The sequence below is a fragment of the Lissotriton helveticus genome, chromosome 1_1 (genome assembly GCF_964261635.1).
Source record: "Lissotriton helveticus chromosome 1_1, aLisHel1.1, whole genome shotgun sequence".
Classification (NCBI taxonomy): Eukaryota; Metazoa; Chordata; class Amphibia; order Caudata; family Salamandridae; genus Lissotriton; species Lissotriton helveticus.
The window spans coordinates 258,011,851-258,033,810 of record NC_136057.1 but is presented as its reverse complement, the minus strand read 5'-3'; the positions used below and the strand labels follow the sequence as shown (position 1 = coordinate 258,033,810).

The window sequence follows — 21,960 nt, the reverse complement described above, 5'->3', positions numbered from 1 at the left end:
CATATTTACAAACTATGGGGCAACGCCAAAAATAAAACCAGGAAATACCTGCCTTAAACAGGCGAAACGAGGAGAAATGTTGTATTTCTCCTTGTGTACTGCTCTTTACATTCTGCAGCATACATGGATAGAGCAAATTACAAGTTAAGACTGTTCATGTGCAGGAAGGTGCCTCTTCATGCACCTAAACAATCACCTTGTAGCACAGACACCCAAGCAAAATAGCGCTAGGCTGCCTGCGCTGGTGGTAGGTGCCTTATTTAGCACCAGCGCTAGGGGTAATGCAGAAGTGCGCCAAATTTTTGTAAATACAGCTCATCCCTGCATTTTTAAACTGATGGAGCGCGGCATGACCAACTTTGGCATAACACCGCGCTCTGCCAGTTTCTTGTACATATCCCTAAACTATTGTTAAGGTAATAATTTTGAAAAATTAAAAAACCTACACCTAAATGTACAACACTGCTTTTTTTACCAAACAGGGTCGCATTGAAACTTGGCATACAGTAATTTAACTTTAGTAAGACAGATTATAACTTTATTTAGACAATTGACTAGTCTAGTAGCAATTGATTTTCAGGCGATGCTATAGATTTTGAAGTGATAATAATAATTGACAGAACATTCAATGAGTGGTCGATCCAGACTAGAATCAATGACTTACTGAAGGATGAGGTGAATTGTGAGGGTAGAGGGGAAGAGGTAACACCCCCGGTGAAAAAAAAATCTTAACTCTGTAGGAGCACCACCATTCACTGCCTTTGATGTTACTTCAAAGAGACTGGTTATAGTTCTTTCACAGTCTCATCATTTTAGAACTGAAGCATTTTCAGTATTATACACAACGAAGCCATAGCTATTGCTTTTTTATCTTGTGCAACTAACAGCCATTAACAAACCAAAGAGTCCCGGCTTGTTGTAGGTGTAATGTTACTTGTTGTAGTAGATATCTGGATGCACTGATAGAAGCAGCAAAATACCACACTATACTATACAGACTTTTAGCTTGAGTGTTTTCAAGCCACGCCCTTAATTGCACCGGCCACGCCCCTTTGAGGGACCCCTCCCAGTTTTTTCATCCCACGTAAAGCCCTGAGGCCTCCCGAGTTTGAAGTCATTCCTGTCATCGCATTTACTTCTTTTTCTGAGGTATTTGCACATTTTCCAGCTCCCACGCACTGACCCCATGAAGAAATCAACCATCCTCGTTGCACGTCGTGCTATACTCACTGTGATGGTGTGGGGTGGCTAAAGCGCCTCGAAGTCCTCTCAGTTCGAGTATTCCAAGGCTATGTGTTGTGGAGCAGCCCCGTCTCTCTGCAGTCCTCTGCTCACAGCTTGCAGTGATAAAGCCAGCCGAGCTTTCAGACTCTTGAAGAGATTATGTTAACAAGCATTGGAAATGCAATAGGACTTGGATTTATTTGAGTTAGAGCTAATGGCATTGCAAATGGCAATGTCTTTTAGCATGGGACATACAGTGGACAGTGATGTACATGGGAATACTTTTAGGTGAATAGAAGTAGCATGTCAGGGTGCAGTAGTGTGAAATGCAGGGGGCAGGTGGAATAGGCAGGGACACATGCTGGTGGCACAAGGGGCGTGCACTGTGGCACAACGGTGTATGCAGGATTGCCACAGCGGGAAGTTCAGAATAGACACGTGTGCGTGGAGACAGGACATGTGAAGTGTTTGGAGGATGGGCAAAGAGGGTCTATGCAGATGACTCAGGGAGAGTATGAATGGTAGGTAGAAGAGAGCCATGTAGAAGAAACTGCAGGGTGCGCAAGTGGTATATGCGGAAAGGCACGGGAAGAGCATGCACGGGTGGGCACACTAGGGGTATGCAAGGTGGGCACTGGAAGGGCATGTAGAGTTGGCACAGGAGGGACAAGCAGAGTGGGAACAAAAGTAGTCTACTGAGTGAACTCTGAAGGGCTGTGCAGAACTGACAGAGGCGGAAAGGCACAATCACAGTGAACATCGGCCAACCTTACCATGCTCATCCTGAGCTCCAAGGAGAAGGTGGCCGTGCACAGTGATGCTCCAGCCCCCTGAGCTCCCTGCTCTGCACGGGCACTCCGAGCCCCTCCTTTCCTGGAGGGGCTCGGGAGAGGCTGTCCAGGGAGAGAGGGGGCTGCCGTCCATTCACCGAAGGCAGGCCCGCTTCCCTCGCAGCCGGTGCTTACATGTGGATGAGCACGCTGCGCACTGACTGAAGTTTGAGCCTGAGGACTCCGGAACCGCTCGCAGCCGGCCGGGGAGGAGGGGGGCGACGGAGGCTGCTCCGACGCTGAGAATTGGGGGCTTCACTCTTAAATGCTTTCTATAACATAAAATTAAGCGAGCACTCACCTTAGGAATCGACTTCTTCCGGCAGCGGTCATCCAGAAATGGCGTCACAAAAGCGGCACCATTTTTGCGATTCGGGGTGTGTTTTTAGCAGTTGAGTGACGGATGACGTCACGGCTAAAAAACTGCAAAAAACACGCCTCCGAATCGCAAAAACACGGGGCTTGAACAGAGTGATGCCCCTCTCCTCCAATGGCTCGCCTCCGTTTAGGAAGCCAGCCAATAGAGAAGAGGGGCGGGTTCAAGCCCCCATGCTGCCAAAACATAAAATCTCGGACTCTGCCCACTGCTGCGCAGTGCAACGCTAGTCCGAGACCTAAAAAGCGCTATAACATGGCTGGTGCTGGCCGCTTCATAGCGCTTTTTTTAGGTCTCGGCTTAACACGTGGAAGCGCGTGTCCGCCGAGAACCTATTGTGGCCGTGTCTCCTTTCAAACGAGCACGCGCACGCGAACGCTCGCTGCATTCTCTCAGACACACACACAAGCGCCCATGCACGCACATACAGCCTCCCCCACACACATACACACGTAAAAGCACACAGACACACGAGTGCTGCCCCCCTCGCCCCCCCCCGCACCCCGCACACAGACACACATACAAGGTTACCAAGCCCCCCCCAGCCCTTTCTAACTTACCGGGCCAATCTCGGGGGACTCTGCAGCTCTTGCCAGCTCCTTTCACGGGGCTCCCTCTTGGTCAAGGGAGCCCCGCAACACTCGCCTAACCTCCTGCTGGCGGGCCCGGGGCTCTCCACCGCTCACAGGAGCCCCGGGCCGCGATACGCATGCCTCCTCTTCCGGTCCTGACGCGGCCCCGCCCCCGTCACAGGCGACATTGCCTGACTTCCGGTGGGTGCGTAGTTTTCCGTCTTCTTTATTTATTTATTTATTTATTTATGCAATTTTATATAGCGCGGACTTTACCCGAAGGTGTTAGAGCGCTTCACAAAAGGACCAATAGTGATACACGAGGAACAAAATACAAAAACAAACGAATGATATGTGTTGCGGGCAGTTCAGTGCATTCTCCCACATACCATACACCTGGGGCTAAGGACAGCTCATTGCCTAAAAATGTTTCCACATTCACGTGTTAAATTAATCATGTCATGTACAATGCTAATAGCTCTAACTTTTGCAATGCCGAGACCGTTGCATTGTAAATGCTTGTTATATGAATTTCCGCTATGCTGAACAGCAGATGTGCTGCTATACAGCATGAACAAAAGACATTCACATTAACAACTCTAACAGCTCGAGCATTGCCAAGACCTATTGCCTATTTCAATGCTGGCTTATACCTGATTTCTCCCTTTGTCACTTACTTGGCATCTCTCTCTCCTTCCTTCCTTTTCCTTATCTCTCTATCTGACTCTGGGTCAGATCTGATAAGGAAAAATAAGTCCCGGACCTCAAAAATGAGTTCCAATTTACCACCACCCTCAACCGCAGGCACAAATTAAGTACTGCTTGCCTCCAACAAGCCTTTCTTCTTCCACTACGCAAGCCACGCTGTACACTTCAAATGCTCACTTTAAACGTGTTTCTCCATCTTCCCCTGTTATCTCTATAACACCAATTACAGCTTGGAAAGTGTTGCAGTTAATATGTGGTTGTCATGTCCTCACTGAACTATACTTGCGCATTTGTGCCACCCAACGCTCGATAATCTTAGCGACGTCATATCCTGCCAGGGGGCCAGGCACACCGAGCGTTTGCTGCTCCTCCTTTCAACCTGTCAGGATGCAGCTCGGTGGGGCCCCTGTAACAGGCCAGCCTCCTTTCCGGTGACTGTAAACATGCCTGCGTCGTATCACTCTCTGCTGCCTGAGCTGCCAGCCCACTGACGCCCCCTCAGCCTGCACTGGAGGGGCCCCCGCTGCAGGTGGCATCAGAGACAGGAGAAACACCTGGGCCGCCTCTGATGGAGGGACCCTCGGAGGAGGAGGAAGAGCACTGCAGTGGAAGGAAGGACCCGCTGGAGGGGATGGAAGGGAGAGAGACGAGACACCGGAGAGTGTGCCGGGTGGGAGGGAGACCATGGGGAAGAAGAGAGAGAGAGAGAGAGAGAGGTCTGTGGGAGAGTGGGGGGAGGTGGAGAAGGGGAGAGGCTAGAGTCCGGGGAGGACGAGGGGCAGAAGACTGAGATGGGAGAGGATGGGGCGAAAGAGAGGGGCTGCAAGGGTAGAGTGATAAGAGGACGGAGGGGCGGTATAGGAAGGGGAGAAAGAAGACAGGAGGAAGTGGATAGAGATGGGGTGCACGAGAATGAGGGAATTAAGAAGTGGAGGATGTAGAAAAGAGAGGGCGATCGAGGGGAAAGAGGCAGAAGAGAGAGATGAGGTTTGATGTGTGGAAGACACGAGCATCTGGCGCCCGATGCCTGGCTCGCGCTCAGCTCAGGTCCTTTTGGGCCCTCGAGTCTAAAACGAGCCGAGCTTTCATCTACGCACCATCTACTGGTTGATTTGCTGACTGTGAGACCAGAAAATCTCAGATTAGCCCCACGAAACCACATTGTGTGATCCGAGGCAAAAACATTTTTCAGAGTGCCTCCTCCAATTACGTGGTAGAAGTGAGAGGGCTCAGCAGGGGTTGAGGCCAGAGAGGATGGGGAGAGGAGCTGCAGAGGGAGCGACAGGAAAGGACGGGCGAGATTATCTGGGCAGCGAAGGGAGAGAGGAGAGCACCAGGGGAAGTTGCACGAGAGAAAGGAGACAGCAGAGAGAGGGGCCAGCAGGTGGGAGGGTTAGAAGGAAAGGGGCTTCAGAAGGCGAGAGGACCAGACTTGAGGGATGGGGTGGGAGATGAGACAGGTACACTTACAGCAGGGGAGGTCTTCCTGAGGACTCGACTTCTTCCGGCAGCGGTTATCCAGAAATGGCGTCACAAAAGCGGCGCCATTTTTGCGATTCGGGGGCATGTTTTTAGCAGTTGATTGACGGATGACATCACGGCTAAAAAACTGCAAAAAACATGCCCCGAATCACAAAAAGATGGGGCTTGAACAGAGTGACGCCCCTCTCCTTCAATGGCTGGCCTACATTTAGGAAGCCAGCCAATGGAGAAGATGGGTGGGTTCAAGCCCCTATACTGCCAGAACATAAAATCTCGGACTCCGCCCACTGCTGCGCAGTGCAACGCTAGTCCGAGACCTAAAAAGGACAATATCCATATATTTACTGAAGGTCAATCCTCACTCTCCATCTAATGCTTACCCTCAGATTCCCGCGAGACTTCTTAGTGCATTGCGTCCAATCAAAGGCGAGCGCTGTGCAGGGTGCGGCTTCTCCTAGCCCATGGGTACTCACAAACTCTCTCTCGGGGGCCATATTTACAGTGTGGTTTGTGGCTGAGGGCTGCACCGGTGGGGGCGGGGTCAGAAGGGGAGGGGGCAGGGCTAAAGCAAAAAAAATGTGACCATGAGGTTGAACACAGGTCCCTGCAGCAGACGCCTTCGTCCACTGAGCCACCAGACCCTGCATACACACCTCTCTCTCTCTCTCTCTCTCTCCCTTCCCCTCTCTCTCTCCCTCTGTTTCACTCCATCTGTCTCCCTCCGTCTGTCTCCCTCTGTCTGTCTCCTTCTGTCTGTCTCACTCCATCTGTCTCCCTCTGTCTGTCTCCCTCCGTCTGTCTCCCTCCGTCTGTCTCCCTCCGTCTGTCGCCCTCCGTCTGTCTCCCTTCGTCTGTCTCCCTCTGTCTGTCTCCCTCCGTCTGTCGCCCTCTGTCTGTCTCCCTCCATCTGTGTCCCTCTGTCGGTCTCCGTCCATCTGTCCCCCTCTATCACCCTCCCTCTGTCACCCTCCCGCTGTCGCCCTTCTCCCTTTCGCCCTCTATGTCTCCTTCCCTCTGTCTTCCTCCCTGTCTCCCACTCCCTCCGTCTCCTTCTTTCTCCGTCCCTCAATGCCTCCCTCTCTCTGTCTCTCTTTGTCTCCCTGCCTCTCCCTCCCTCTGTCACCCTCTGTATCCCTCCCTCCCCCTCCTTCTGTCTCCCTCCCTCTGTTTCCCCCTGACTGCTCTCTCTGTCGTCCTCTCTGTCTCCCTCCCTCTGTCACCTTCTGTCTCCCTCCGTCCCTCTGTCACCCTCTGTCTCCCTCCCTCTCCCTCTCCCTCCTTCTGTCTCCATCCATCTGTCTCCCCTGACAGCCTCTCTCTGTCTCCCTCTCTGTCTTCCTCCCTCTGTCTCCCTCCCTGTCTCCCTCTCCTCCCTTTCTCTCCTTCCCTCTGTCTCCCTCCCTCTCTGCCTCCCTCACTCTCTGTCTCCCTTCCTCTCCCTCCCTCTGTCACCCTCTATATCCCTCCCTCCCTCTGTCACCCTCTGTCTCCCTCCCTCCCCCTCCCTCTGTCTCCCTCCCTCTGTCTCCCCCTGACTGCTCTCTCTGTCTCCCTCTCTGTCACCCTCTGTCTCCCTCCCTCCATCTGTCACCCTCTGCCTCCCTCCCTCCCTCCCTCACCCTCTGTCTCTCTCTCTCCCTCAGTCTCCCTCCCTCTGTCACCCTCTGCCTCACTTCCTCCCTCTGTAAACCTCTGTCTCCCTCACTCTCCCTCTCTCTGTCTCCCTCCCTCTGTCTCCCCTGACTGCCTCTCTCTCTCTCCCTCTCTGTCTCCCTCCCTCTGTCACCCTCTGTCTCCCTCCCTCCCTCCCTCAGTCACCCTCAGTATCCCTCCCTCCCTCCCTCTGTCACCCTCTGTCTCCCTCCCTCCCTCACCCTCTGTCTTCCTCTCACCCTCAGTCTCCCTCCCTCTGTCACCCTCTGTCTCGCTCCCTCCCTCTGTCAACCTCTGTCTCCCTCACTCTCCCTCTCTCTGTCTCCCTCCCTCTGTCTCGCCCGACTGCCCCTTTCTCTCTCCCTCTCTGTCTCCCTCCCTCTGTCACCCTCGGTCTCCCTCCCTCCCTCAGTCACCCTCTGTATCCCTCCCTCCCTCTGTCACCCTCTGTATCCCTCCCTCCCCCTCCCTCTGTCTCCCTCCCTCTGTTTCCCCCTGACTGCTCTCTCTGTCGTCCTCTCTGTCTCCCTCCCTCTGTCACCTTCTGTCTCCCTCCAGCCCTCTGTCACCCTCTGTTTCCCTCCCTCCCTCTGTCACCCTCTGTCTCCCTACCTCCCTCTGTCGCCCTCTGACTCCCTCTCTCCCTCAGTCTCCCTCCCTCCCTCTGTCACCCTCTGTCTCCTTCCCTCCCTCTGTCTCCCTCTGTCACCCTCTGTCTCCCTCCCTCTCCCTCTCCCTCCTTCTGTCTTGATCCAGCGCTCTCACCAAAATATTGCACAAATGACACTATCTACTACCACAAAACTTTCACTACAACACTAGGCCCATAACAACATTAGAGCGCTTGAATCATGAGGCGATAAGATCTAAATATAGTTGTTTAAACCATCTGCAATAATCAAGACCAGCTTGTCATTTTAGAAAGTTTATTTTAACACATCTAGAAAAACTTAGGTTTTGGTATTTTATTAAACAAGCATTAGAAAAATGTCATAAAGAAAGATTTATTCAGTATTAATAAAAAGAGCATAAATCAAAAATTATTATTCATTAGCAAGAATAAGTAAAATTAAGCATTTTCCAAAATCCTAACTATATCTCTGTCTCTACCCTCATCACCTAGTAATAAAGTAATTAATAAAAACTCCTGTCCTCACGTGTAAAGTCCATCAGCATAACATCGTCCTCCAGAATTCTCGAGCGTAAGCCAACTATGTGTTCTCTGAACCTATTCTTATACCCTAATTTTAGCTGAGCTAACTATTTTTCACATTCCAGCAGACGAATTCTAGTTCTCCATTGGCTGAACCACCTCGTACCACAGTAAACTGTGACACCTCCTTCTTACATGCCCGGGCAAATTCACTAGTTCATTGTTCATGTAGAAGTCTTGGCAGCTTCTCCTTAGGCTGCTACATTTTGTAGCGACAGCTTCCTTTTAACCTTGAGCTAGTCAGCTCTGAACTCCCGTGGCACGTTAGCAAACGTTAGCAGATTTCTCCAAAAAGTCATCTTTTTAGCAGTTCAATCCAAAACCTTTCAAAATAAAAGCTCAGAGGCCTTTTCCATTCTTCTCAGAATTATTTTCACTTGAGCCATTTTCATCATTAGGCCATCTTTCAGAAAGCGTCAATTTTCTGCGCCACTGTCCCTGCGCCACTTTTAAAAGTGTACTATTTTTCTGCAGCCATCTCTAAGCTTCATTTGTACAACTATTATATAAACAAACACAAAGAATAATTAATGAAAGAAATACAGTTTGTTCTGTTGCCTCCCATCATTGCTAATAATTAATCCATTAGTCTAAATTACCTAGCAGTAAAGCACAAATAAAGCAGCATTTTATATCTACCAGTCTTCATAATCCATAAAGCCTTATGTGCACCTAGAATAGTATAAATGACATCACATAGACAAGGGAAGCAAAATAAGCACATGCCATTATTTTAAAAACAGCTGCTATTAGTTATGACATGACAATAGACAAGATTAATTTATTATTTTCCACATACATAAGAATGCAACATAATGCACATTTATGAGCACACATGTTAATTTCCCACGTGTTCTGTAATGTAATGTAACTTTAAACTAGGTTGAATTAGCACACACAGCACAAATTGTTAGCATTATTAATTTATTTATGGAAGTGTGACTTCACGGGTTTAAACAGATTTCTGTTTTCTATCCCGCTCCATCAACTCCCTCATCTGGTGATTAACAAATCACCACACCACCACCCAATATTTTAGCAAAGATTTTATCTAAGATGAACATGATTCAATTTCACCTGTGTTAGTATTTCTAAAGACTTATCTCATCAGTTTATCTACAATTCTCATATTGAGTTTTAAGAAACCCCTCTAGTTCTATTTCTTTCTCTTGTGTATCATACAACTGAGCTTCAATAAAAGTGTTGCAAAACTATAACTAATAAAATGTCTGTATCTTGCTTGTCATATTAACTTTAAACTTCTCCTTGATTATTTCTAAAAGAACAATAACCTAAATTAACCAAAGCAGAATTATGTTTTCATTAAGCTTGCAAAGAAAAATAAAACAAAAATTTTAAAATTTTTACCTACATTTTCTAAAAATTTCTAACACCCCCCTTTTTCAATTTTTTTTTTTATTTTTTTTTTTATACTCTTTAAACCTTCTAACAGTTTTTCTTCGACCTAATGTCACAAATTTTTCAGCTAACAGTATTTCTTCGACCGTGTGTCATCTAACACATTTTCTTCAGCCTTATGCCAAAAACAGAAAACCTAAAAAATTTAACAGGTATGTACTTCAATCATTGTCACTATTCTTTTCAATCTCTTTTTGACTCTCATCATTTACCTCCACTACAGGTATCACTTCTATTTTCTTTCCTGCCTCACTTTTCTTTACAGAATCTTTTTGACTTGATTTTTCATCAATCTGTTTCTTTGATCTGTATTTCAATTTGAATTTTAGGCCTTCATTTTCTTCTGGCCAGTTATCACTTTTTCTTAGTAATTTCTTCTTTTGCTTGGTCACATTACATTCTGTTCTCCAAGCTCCTTTTCTGAATTTTCTTATTTCAGAATCTTCATCATTCTCATCAGTTTCAGTGTCAGACATTTCCATTCTGGACTCAGGTACTTCTTTACTCAGCAGCTTCACTCCGTTAGGAACGTCATCTTTGTAGCTGGTACTTGGCAATTCATTTTCTTCTTCAATTACCTTCAACTTCCCAGTTTCAGAATTCCTGTTCCTGCTTTCAGAGCTACTTTTCTGCTTTTCAATACTCTCCTGGTCTTGAATCATAATCTGATCACATTCTTCTTCTGCTTCTTTATCTGACAGATTTCCATCATTTTCTGAGTCTTCAGTCACAACTTTCAAGTCTTCTTCAATCAAGGCTTGTTCTCTTTTCGTGTTCTCCAGATATCGACCAACTTGTCGATCTTCAAGATCTGGATTCTCTTCAGGCTCTTCTTCAGAATCTGAATCATCAATTGTGACACTATCCTCATCAGGATTTTCAGGTGTAGATACACTAAAAGTATGGCCAGTGTCAATCCACCTCTTCAGTCTTTTGCACTTCTCTGCATTTGTCGTGACAAGACTGACTGACCTCCTTTTCTGCCACCTTGGCACAATACAATTTCCTTTTAGACGAACCTTTTTCCTGATTCTTTTACCTGGTAACAATTCAAGTGCTTGCTCTTTTTCTCTTGTTTGCACTTCAGTTTCATCTTCATCAAACACAGAAATCATTTCATCTGATAAATTCCTGAAATTCTCTAAATTGATGCTATTATTGATAGTCATCATTCTTTTCTCTGGTATAAATGTCTGTCTCATGACCTTGTCCATCATAATATCACGTGGACTTAAATCTGTCTTTTTATCAGTAGTACTTCTCAGAAACATCAAAACAAGTGGAAGAACATCTGTCCACTTTGTACCTGCAGCTAGGCACATTTTTACATCTCTGTCTTTTATAGTAACATTCTCATGCTCCTCAACATCTGAAATTTCTGTTCTATCTGTACAATGGAGCAGTCTGTTTTTAATATGTCTTTTGCCATCTGATAAATTTTCAGCAGTAATTTCATCCTTATGTCGCATCTGAAATGTTTCAACCCAATTTGAAATCAAACAGTAAATCACAAAAATGTAGCACAGTTTATCATGCAGTGACATCTCACAGAAATCCATTTGTAATCTGGTCAATGAACCACTCTCCTGTAATTCTGTTTCTATTCCCACAATTGTTCTCTTAATTGTGTTTACTTGCTGATAAGTCAGACACCTCTGGTAAAGAAATTCTGCAATTTTATGGTACATATTGTCCATATCAGTAATCATGCTATTTAGCAAAACTACTCTACCATCTTTGTGTGACAAAATCTCATCCTCATCTCGCTGTCTAAAATCTGCACTCAACCATGTGTTTCTCAACCATGTGTTTTCTTCCTCATGAGATGCATCATCTTGTAACTTTTTGACTACCTGCCATGTTTCAACTGCTGTTAGTATTAGTGAACTCAAAGCATGTTCATCATTCCTTTTGTATGCTGCACATATCATGACAGCAAACCTTTCTGCCAATTGAATATCATCAATCAATCTTTTAATTAAATTTGCATTTCTGAAAAGTGAACCTGTAGAAGTCAATGTTTTAATCTGTTTATCAATTGTGTCCTTTACTTTGATGTCTTCACTCAAAAGAACATTAATTTTATTCCAACATTCTGGAAGTGCATTTAATCTTTCTGGACTGTTTTCCTGTTCTTTAATTAATCCTGTATCTGTTTTGTCTGACTGTTCATTAATAAAATTTTGCAATGGCAATGAAGCCATCTCAATCTCTTGAGTCATTACCTGTCGCTGTATTTGTAACTGTTTATTTAGCTCATTTATTTCAATTTCCTTTTCATGTGACCATAATTTTGACTCATCAGGCTGTGTCAATTCAATTAGGTCAATGTCAGACTTCTCACTTATCAGAACTGAAGTCATCTCTGTTCCTTGCTCGGTTGCAATCCCTACTAATTCAATCTCAAGTACAATAGAATAAACTTTTTCAGTTAATGGGACCTTTAAAATTGCGGAATTAATTTCATCTTTTCCGAGCACAGGGACTATCTCTGTTTCCATAATTTTCATGGACTCCTTTAAATCATTTGATGAATTTACATGATCAGGAATATTAATTCCAGAAGTACCAAGCATTTCATCATGTTTTTCAATTGCATTAATTTTAGTAGAAGTCTGAGCTGACATTCTATCAATCTGATCTGGCATTTTTGGCGTTATATCAATCTGTTCTGGGGGTCTTATTGAATTCCTGTTCTGATCCATATTTACAACATCAATTGTACACTGATCAATATTTTCTACTCTGACACCTTTATTATTTATTTTCGCTAATTTGGGAATCTTTAATTTACTCTCGCATTTGGCAACAACCTTTTTCATTTTCTTATATAAGGAAGACATTTTCTTTAGAAAAATTATCAATTTGCAAAAACAGTAGCAACGCAAAAATTTTATTTATAATAATACCAACATATAATCATATGTGTTTTAAATGTACTTATTTTTCACTTACACACCTTCTGCAACATATACCTGTGGAAAAAGAAAACCTAACTTATTTGCCTTAATTTAAATATAATGTCTTGCTGCCACCTTGAACACAACGCAACCTTCTAAATTACACCAGTAATTACAGTAAGTATCAAAATACTTGGAAATATTTATTTATTTAATTTTACTGCACAATCCTGCATTCCCGCATTGTAGACAAGGAACAGGATGCACAGAACCAAAAATTTTACTTGTAAAAACACACTGAGCTTAAAACAATTTATCATCTCTTAAGAGTTTCCTTTGTGAAGAATAAGTTACAAGCATGTATTTTAACAAACTATCTAAAGCAGTAAAATAATTGTAAGCTTTTATCCCTCTTGGAATGCTGCTAAAACAATATAGTATGAAAAAGATCGTTTTTATTTATATGCACTTCACTGGCAGGGCATTTGACAACCCTCGCTTCACTAAACCAATGCCCTGTTCCCACACTAATGAGAAACCATGAGAGTACTGTGCACTAAACTCTCAGAATGTGTCTTCCTTTAATTCTGTGTCCAATCTTGCACACCCACTTGTAGCTATGTCTGTACTGACAATTATAAAATGTAAAATGCAAACTCCATAATATTTATTAGCTGTGACGTCAATAATATGGCTGTAAATCAAAGACTCAAAACAGTCGCAAATGTTCTAAAGTGAAATCCCACCTCAGCGCTGTTAGCCAGTTACAACCAATCACAGCACTGTTTCTCTAGCAACACTCAACCTATTACAGTGCATCTATCACTGTGATGTGTACACTATTGCTGGTGTTTCCCCTCGCACTCCCACAACCCAAGCAGCCCTTTTTCCACAAAATGCGATCTCAATGGCTACAGCTTCAACGCTATGCCGCTGCTACAGTCCCTCTCTCCCCTCGTGCGCTTGTCACACATCAGCTGTCACCCTAAAATAATAGCGCGGCAAGAAAGGAATTCAAAGCGGCAATATTTTATTTTCTTTTTACACTTTACTCAATCTTTGAAGCAATCACGCGCTTCAGCCAATCACGGAGTTGATAGCGATGCACCAACCAATTACAGCACGGCCTTGTCGTGATTCGCCAGGCCTCTTCAACCAATCAGAACGCTCCCTCGCCCCGATGCTCCAGACGCCTTTACCCTGATACTCCGGTGTTCCAACAAATCAGAGCGCTGTCGCTCATGACAAATACTGCTATTACTTTTCTAAGTTCCCTGCGCTCTGCCTCTCTTTTGGGAAATCAAATTTAAATACAGCGCGTAGTCGCTTTTAATTTATTTTGTCTATGAAAATTTTATTTAAAGTGCACTTGCTCATCTACTACAGGCTTCTCTCTTTATAACATCAAGCGTCGAGGAAAAAGATGCTAAAGCGGTAATTTAATTTTATTTTAAGACACCTATACTGTCACAGAGCCTCGCCCAATCAGAGCGCAGCTCACGGAGCCTTAACCAATAAGGTCGCGGCCCTTGTATGACGCTGCGCGTCAATAGCCAATGGGTGCGCGGCCTTTTCTGTGACGTGACGGGACTTCCACAAATGGAAACCCGGCTCCCTCGTGAAGACACTTTCTCTCCTCGCGCTTCAAAAAGATTCACAATAGCGCGATAAGGACAGAAATCAAAACGGGCACTTAATTTTATTTAGACTGTGTGTTCATTTAAACTTTGGAACACCTATAAAATATCACGGACAATAAATTTTTGAACAGTAAAACGCTGTCAGCCAATCACAGCGTTACTCTATTATGACACGACGATATTTTATCCAATCAGGAGCGCAGCCTTGTCATGACGCTACGGACACCTTGACCAATAGGAGCGCGGCGGCTGACGTAGACAGTCGCTGCAGCTCGCAGCTCTCCCACTCGCTCCTCACTCAACAAACAGCCCCTCCCTTTAGAATTTAATCGGAAGGCTTTTCACCACGGAGAATACTTTATCTGTATTTTAAAGTTGGGACAATTTAAAATTTACATATAGTGGTGATATATATCAGTTAATTATAACGTGGCTCTTATAGCTAAACGCTAACTGCTGGCACTACAGTCCTTGTGTTTTTGCGTTCATGCAACACGCTTCGTTTCCAGGGATGAAATTAAATTGGGGATTTTTAAATTTATAAACAATTTTATTGGTTATGGTAACGTACATCAATTATTAAAGCGCAATGTTTCTTAACAATTTGAAACTCTCTTCACAGTAATTTAGCTGACGCTCCAGCCCAATCAGAGCACAGCTTTGCTCAGACACTCCTGACACCTTTAACCAATTAGAGCGTCTTCTCCCTATGACGAGCCTTAAGTTTCAGCGAATCAGAGCGCGGTTGTTCTGACGTAAGCAGCTGCTGCAGCTTCTGTCTCTCCTCACACGTTTTCACTCCTAAAACCAGCCCCTCCCTTACAATTTTCGATCGGGGCACATTTTAATGGTTTTAAACTACGGAGAACAATATAATACTATATTTAAAGCGAGGAATGTTTATAAAATGAATACTAATCGCTTTTTACTTATTTTAAAATGTTTAACAACGTGGAATACCTTAATTATAGCCTAATTAACACAGAACATTCTAAAATGTTCCTGAATGTTTTAAAATAGCACAGTTCACCTTTTTATACTTTTCAACTATGCTGAACACTTTTGAATTGAATTTTATTAGCGTGCAGAGCTTTTAAATGTATTTAAACACTGCACAACATCATAAAAAGTCTTAAAATGGTACAGACTTTATCCTGAACTTTCCTAAGTACCTTAGAATTACTTTTGGTACATTTTAGTGAATATATAAAACGAAACACATCTGTCTGCTTCTCTAATTAGGATAGTTTACATACATTCAAGTATCCACACTTCGGAATAGTCGGCGCTATTCACACTAAGGATAATTTTCATTTGCCAGTAGAGCAACTCTTACCCTACCCTTCTAACACGTAAGAATATGAACTCATTTTCCTCTGAACGCACCGCGAAGTGACAGTATCTAAGAGTTCCACTTGAACATACCTTACAAAACAATCACGCACTTTCACACTGAAAATTCCCTAACTTCAGACACACATGAAATCCGTACAGGACTCTCACCTGTTTATAGAAATCATGCACCGTTAGCAAAATAACACCGTTATCCGTACAGGGCTCTCACCTGTTTATAGATATAAAACATGTACCCGTACAGGACTCTAACCTGTTTATAGATAATCATGCACCGACATTACCCTGCCCTTCACTCAAGCTCGAATATAACTAATACTCTTATCACAGTGAGTTTTATGGAAGGCGCTTTGTCCCTATTCTCATGCTGCTCTAATTTCTTAGAAAACCCTCACTATTACAAGATTCACACCTAGCCCTAAAACTGTGTTGCACGGCGACAACACTGTATTGCACGGCGACAATACTTCTGGTACACGGCGATACCAACAGTGATACTCGGCGATATCACAGAAACAGATCAGATATTCTGCATGACTACCTTCTCATCACACAGTTTTTGTACCGGTACACACATAGCACAAAATAAACAAACTCAACATGTGTTAAAACTTAATCCTATGATTTTACCAACATATATGTATCATGCATGTAACATGTATGTCAAAAACAACATATATAAACCGTCCGATGGCTACCAGAAATTGATCCAGCGCTCTCACCAAAATATTGCACAAATGACACTATCTACTACCACAAAACTTTCACTACAACACTAGGCCCATAACAACATTAGAGCGCTTGAATCATGAGGCGATAAGATCTAAATATAGTTGTTTAAACCATCTGTAATAATCAAGACCAGCTTGTCATTTTAGAAAGTTTATTTTAACACATCTAGAAAAACTTAGGTTTTGGTATTTTATTAAACAAGCATTAGAAAAATGTCATAAAGAAAGATTTATTCAGTATTAATAAAAAGAGCATAAATCAAAAATTATTATTCATTAGCAAGAATAAGTAAAATTAAGCATTTTCCAAAATCCTAACTATATCTCTGTCTCTACCCTCATCACCTAGTAATAAAGTAATTAATAAAAACTCCTGTCCTCACGTGTAAAGTCCATCAGCATAACATCGTCCTCCAGAATTCTCGAGCGTAAGCCAACTATGTGTTCTCTGAACCTATTCTTATACCCTAATTTTAGCTGAGCTAACTATTTTTCACATTCCAGCAGACGAATTCTAGTTCTCCATTGGCTGAACCACCTCGTACCACAGTAAACTGTGACACCTCCTTCTTACATGCCCGGGCAAATTCACTAGTTCATTGTTCATGTAGAAGTCTTGGCAGCTTCTCCTTAGGCTGCTACATTTTGTAGCGACAGCTTCCTTTTAACCTTGAGCTAGTCAGCTCTGAACTCCCGTGGCACGTTAGCAAACGTTAGCAGATTTCTCCAAAAAGTCATCTTTTTAGCAGTTCAATCCAAAACCTTTCAAAATAAAAGCTCAGAGGCCTTTTCCATTCTTCTCAGAATTATTTTCACTTGAGCCATTTTCATCATTAGGCCATCTTTCAGAAAGCGTCAATTTTCTGCGCCACTGTCCCTGCGCCACTTTTAAAAGTGTACTATTTTTCTGCAGCCATCTCTAAGCTTCATTTGTACAACTATTATATAAACAAACACAAAGAATAATTAATGAAAGAAATACAGTTTGTTCTGTTGCCTCCCATCATTGCTAATAATTAATCCATTAGTCTAAATTACCTAGCAGTAAAGCACAAATAAAGCAGCATTTTATATCTACCAGTCTTCATAATCCATAAAGCCTTATGTGCACCTAGAATAGTATAAATGACATCACATAGACAAGGGAAGCAAAATAAGCACATGCCATTATTTTAAAAACAGCTGCTATTAGTTATGACATGACAATAGACAAGATTAATTTATTATTTTCCACATACATAAGAATGCAACATAATGCACATTTATGAGCACACATGTTAATTTCCCACGTGTTCTGTAATGTAATGTAACTTTAAACTAGGTTGAATTAGCACACACAGCACAAATTGTTAGCATTATTAATTTATTTATGGAAGTGTGACTTCACGGGTTTAAACAGATTTCTGTTTTCTATCCCGCTCCATCAGTCTCCATCCATCTGTCTCCCCCTGACAGCCTCTCTCTGTCTCCCTCTCTGTTTCCCTCCCTCTGTCAACCTCAGTCTCCCTCCCTCCCTCTCCCTCCCTCCCTCTTGTTACCTCCCTCTCCCTCCCTCTGTCATCTCACCTCGTGTGTGTGTCAGCCCGCAGCCCGGGCTGACACAGCTTCCCCAGGTCACACACAGCCCGTCCCGAGCACTTCACAGTTCTTTAAAAGACCATTTACATGTTAATTAAGCTTTGTTGTATTTCACCTCTTAGCGCCCCTGCATCCCCACTCTGACAATCACTGGAGTCTCTCTGAGTCCAGGGGTTTGCTGACAACAGCAGTTTTTAACTCAGGTACGATGTCTGAAAGGTCCATGGGCCACCAAGGAGGGCCGTACTATGAGTACCTGTGTCCTAGCCTCTCTGCACAGTGAACGGCCCCTTGTTTTCGGATCATCTTATTCAGGGGCTTGTCCTTAAATGTGTGGGCTACATGACAGTAAAATGCTATATCCCTTGACGTGGCCGGATACTATCTTGGGGTAGCGTGAAGCAAAATAATTAACAAGGAAGTGCACTGAAAGAAAAACAAAGAAGAAGAAAGAGACAAGAGTCGAAGTGTGAGCAAAAACTAAAAAGTTCAGAAAGAGAAACAAACGAAAAAGGAGGGGCTGAAGAGAAGAAAGGAGACCGCAGCCATATATTCAGGGTGAAAAGATGGTGAAAATGTAAGAAGAGAGAGGAACAACATTTAGAAAGGACTGGAGTAGGGATAAGGGTGGGCAAAGAAAACATATGAGAAGAAAGAAATTAAAATAAATAGGAAGAGAGATTATTATTATTATGAATTAGCATTTCTAGAACGCATAGCTACCCAGAAGCATCCCAACGCCAGACAAGAGGCGAAGTCATTTAATTTCTTTGTGACTGTCAATTGTAGATTATTAAATGGGGTGAGAGGAATGTTGAACTTCCATGAAGTCAGGCGCCCATGGCCTTGTAAAGCAAATACAGTTTCAATGAGAAATCCTGGGCTTACACCTGGTAGCAATGTCACAAAAGCAAAGGTACGGTATTTGATTAGCATTAAAATAGCATTACGTTCATGAAGTCATTTAATACAATTTCCAATACAATTTAGTAAAAAGAAGCAAAAAGTAATGAATAGCTCAATAACAAAATGCCAACAACTGGACAATGGAAATGGGGATAAGGTATTTTGAAGGTAATGTTAAAAAGCCCATAGGATGCAATGGAGATATTGAAGGTATTGTATTTGCATTTATATATCTCTTACTACACCTGACGAGGTGTCGAAACGCTTTTTCAGCGAGTAGCACGCTACTCTGGAACTCATGAAGGATTATTAGAACATTGGAATGTTGGGAGCTCCATTGAAGACAATGAAGTGCTCTGGGCTTCTAATATAGCCGTATAGCCCGCCGTAGTGGGTTATACCAGCTAATAAAGGCCCCCTGCAGCCCCAGCCGAAGGCGAGGGACTTTAACAAGGCAGCGGAACTTTAGTCGCCAGTATAGCCCTGCTACGAAGGGCTATAAGAACATTCTGCTACTAGAGGGCAGAATGTTCTAACGAATTAAACAAAGTCTTCAGGAAGTGCGAAGGAATTGAAATCCCTCAGGCTCCCTGAAGCCTTTGTTCACAGCCACAAAGCAGCATTGGAATGTTGGAGCTCCAGGCTTATACCAGCCTTTATAAGCCCGGAGCTATTCCATTGTTTTTAATGCAGCTTCAAATGTCCTAATGGCTGGGAAAAGCTCTTAGCGCCAACATTCCAATATTTGTCATTCACAGGTGTTGCTGTGAACAAAGGCCTCATGGACCCCGCGTAGATTTAAATCCCCTTAGGCTCATTGAGACCTTTGGTTTATTTGTTAGAACATTCTGCCCTCTAGTGGCGGAATGTTCTAATAGCCTTATAGCCCTCTGTAGCTGACTATACCGGCCATTAAAGTCCTGTTCCCTTGTTAAAGCCCTCGATTAGGGTCTTTAATGCTGGCGTAGGCCTTTAATGAACCGGTATAGCCTGCTACAGTAAGCAATAAGCCTATAGCCAGACCAGTGAAGAGTCAATGACACAGACTGCGTGAGTAATGTAGTGGAGGGTACAAGGGAATGAGTAAGTAGAGTTGAGTATTAGGGTAGGTGGAACAAGCAGGGAATGTGGTAGAGAAATTATAACTAGTGGAAGTGAGGTGTCTAATGGTAGATAAAGAAGGCAGCAAGCATGATTTTTTTTTTAATATATTAAAATTCCAGAGAGAATATATATATTGACTATGATTACTCTGACTAAAGAAGCACACATCATTTAGAAGCCTTTGATTTATTCATGGTTAAAAACAGATTTATAGACTAGAGAAACAACATTTGCTTAGCAAGGCTTTTCTTTGTGCTAAAGGTGTATCGAAAAGGTAACATGAAATTTCTGAACACAGCAGACATTTAATTTACAGTTGCTTGCATATTACAATAACAGATGTATTTCGAAGAGAATCTTGAGTGATTGTTACTTCTTTTTTTGATGTGGCCCATGGACATATTAGTTGTACTCTTCATTTCCGCATAGGCTATAACAAAAAAGATCATAGAAAGATGGATGATTAATGTAGAAAGACAAACATGGGACCATATTTTTCAAGATGTGGTAAAAATAGGACCTGTTACCCTCACCTAATAATGTACCTTATTTTAATAACTATTATTGAGATTATTATATATTCTTACCTATTTGCAAAATTGTTTTAAATGCATCTTGTCCTAAAGGTCAATATGAGCAATGGACTACGTTCAGTAAATTATCTGAACCCTGTGAGACCCTTATGTAGACATCTTCAGAAGCAACAAGTTAGAAGCTAGGGAACAGCAGCCAAAAGGAAATGTATTGCTCAACTTTCAGTATGTTGCTTCCAATAAAAAGCCAAAACCCAGCATTGTAAAATATTGGTGATAGGGATGAAATAAGGAGATAACGATTATGAGATCCCCCCTGTATGTTTTTCAAGTGAATAACATATCTGGCAAGCTTGCTTTAGTGAATAGAGAATCCTCATCTATTTGCATATTTAAAGTGTGAATATGAACTATTGAGAGTTATTACACTTTGAGAAATTGGCTTCATGATTGTATAAAACTCTGCAATGCTTATATATGAAAAGTGAGCAAATTAGTCATATCTTCAACTGACAGAATGGGGACTCGCCCCTCCCTACCTGCTTTGTCAGATATAAAAAAAAATGCTGCAAAGAAGTTGTGATACTCCACTCAAGTGATAGAGGCATTTTCTGAATTGATTTTTTTCTACGTTTAAATCTTTTTGAACCATCCCCACAGCATATTATAAAGTGGAACAAACCTCTCATCCAAACAAACACAAAATTAGAGAGAAAAGATGAAATATGCTGACGTGTTGCGTGCATTGTAATTAACCTTGGCGCAGGGTGGTCCATTTACTTGCATTGTTGAGATTCTCACCATTGGCAGCTGAATAGGGACCAAACTAATATTGAGTCCATATGGACTGTTAAATATATTGAGGCTACTCTCAAAGTGTGTGGTGAATATTCCCATTAAAACTGATTTTCTATTGTTTTTCCTAATTTTTTTCAATTTAGTTTAGCTTTTTTATTTTAATATTTATTTCTTCAATTCTGCAAGAAATTCCATAGGTGACTCTGGAGGTTGAACCTTTAGAAATGAAGTTATAGAGGAACTTTAGTTATTAGGAATGTAAATATATATGATTTTTTACTGCTGTTAACACACACCATATTTATCATAGTGTTGCATCACTTTTGCACTATGCAATGGGGTGCAAAAGCAACGCAACCCTTAAGAAGCAATTTATCAAGCCATGCAAGGCCACTTTGCATGACCCAGAGTGGCTCAATAAATCCACAGTAAAGCAATGCAGTGCAAATCACTGCATTGCATTACTCTGCCCCAGGGAGGTGTTACATGGGTGGTGTGTGGGAGTTCCCACGCACAACCCATGGATTTTGACGCAATCCCAGATCTACCATCAGTGGTAGACCTGGGATTGTGCCAAAACTGCTACGCCTCAACAGGTGAGGCGTAATGAGAACAAATATGTTTATTTCTCCTTGTTATTTCCTCTTTATAAGTGTGCTGCATTCTGCCACACACATAGACAGAGGAAAATGCCTCATGGGATTGTTTTTGTGCAGGAAGGAGACCCTTCATGCATAAAGGGGCCGATTACGATACAATTTAGTGCTGCATCGTAATGGGCTACACGGTTTCCTTTGCAACCGCCTCATTATGATGGAGGCAATCGGAAAGGAAATCTGGCCGGTCATTCTGGCTGGCTTCCAATGGGCTCTGAGAGCCCATTCGCCAGTGGGAAGCCAGCTAGTAATCTCAAGGGCAGGCCGTCCCACCCTTGAGACTG

The 21,960-nt window shown here is 43.0% G+C and overlaps 2 protein-coding genes across 3 annotated transcripts in view; both read right to left on the bottom strand.

The window, feature by feature from the left end:
• Window positions 1-21,960, bottom strand: part of LOC144769161 (echinoidin-like) — a 659,546-nt gene that overhangs the window by 168,466 nt on the left and 469,120 nt on the right. The gene's annotated exons all lie outside the window — the stretch shown is intronic.
• LOC144769148 (alpha-N-acetylgalactosamine-specific lectin-like) overlaps window positions 19,860-21,960 on the bottom strand; it is a 59,014-nt gene continuing 56,913 nt past the window's right edge. For both annotated transcript variants that reach the window (XM_078653157.1, XM_078653163.1), the window contains one exon: window positions 19,860-20,119. In XM_078653157.1, coding sequence (XP_078509283.1) covers window positions 19,995-20,119 — 125 coding nt within the window. In that variant the 3' untranslated portion in view covers window positions 19,860-19,994. The remainder of the gene's footprint in view (window positions 20,120-21,960) is intronic.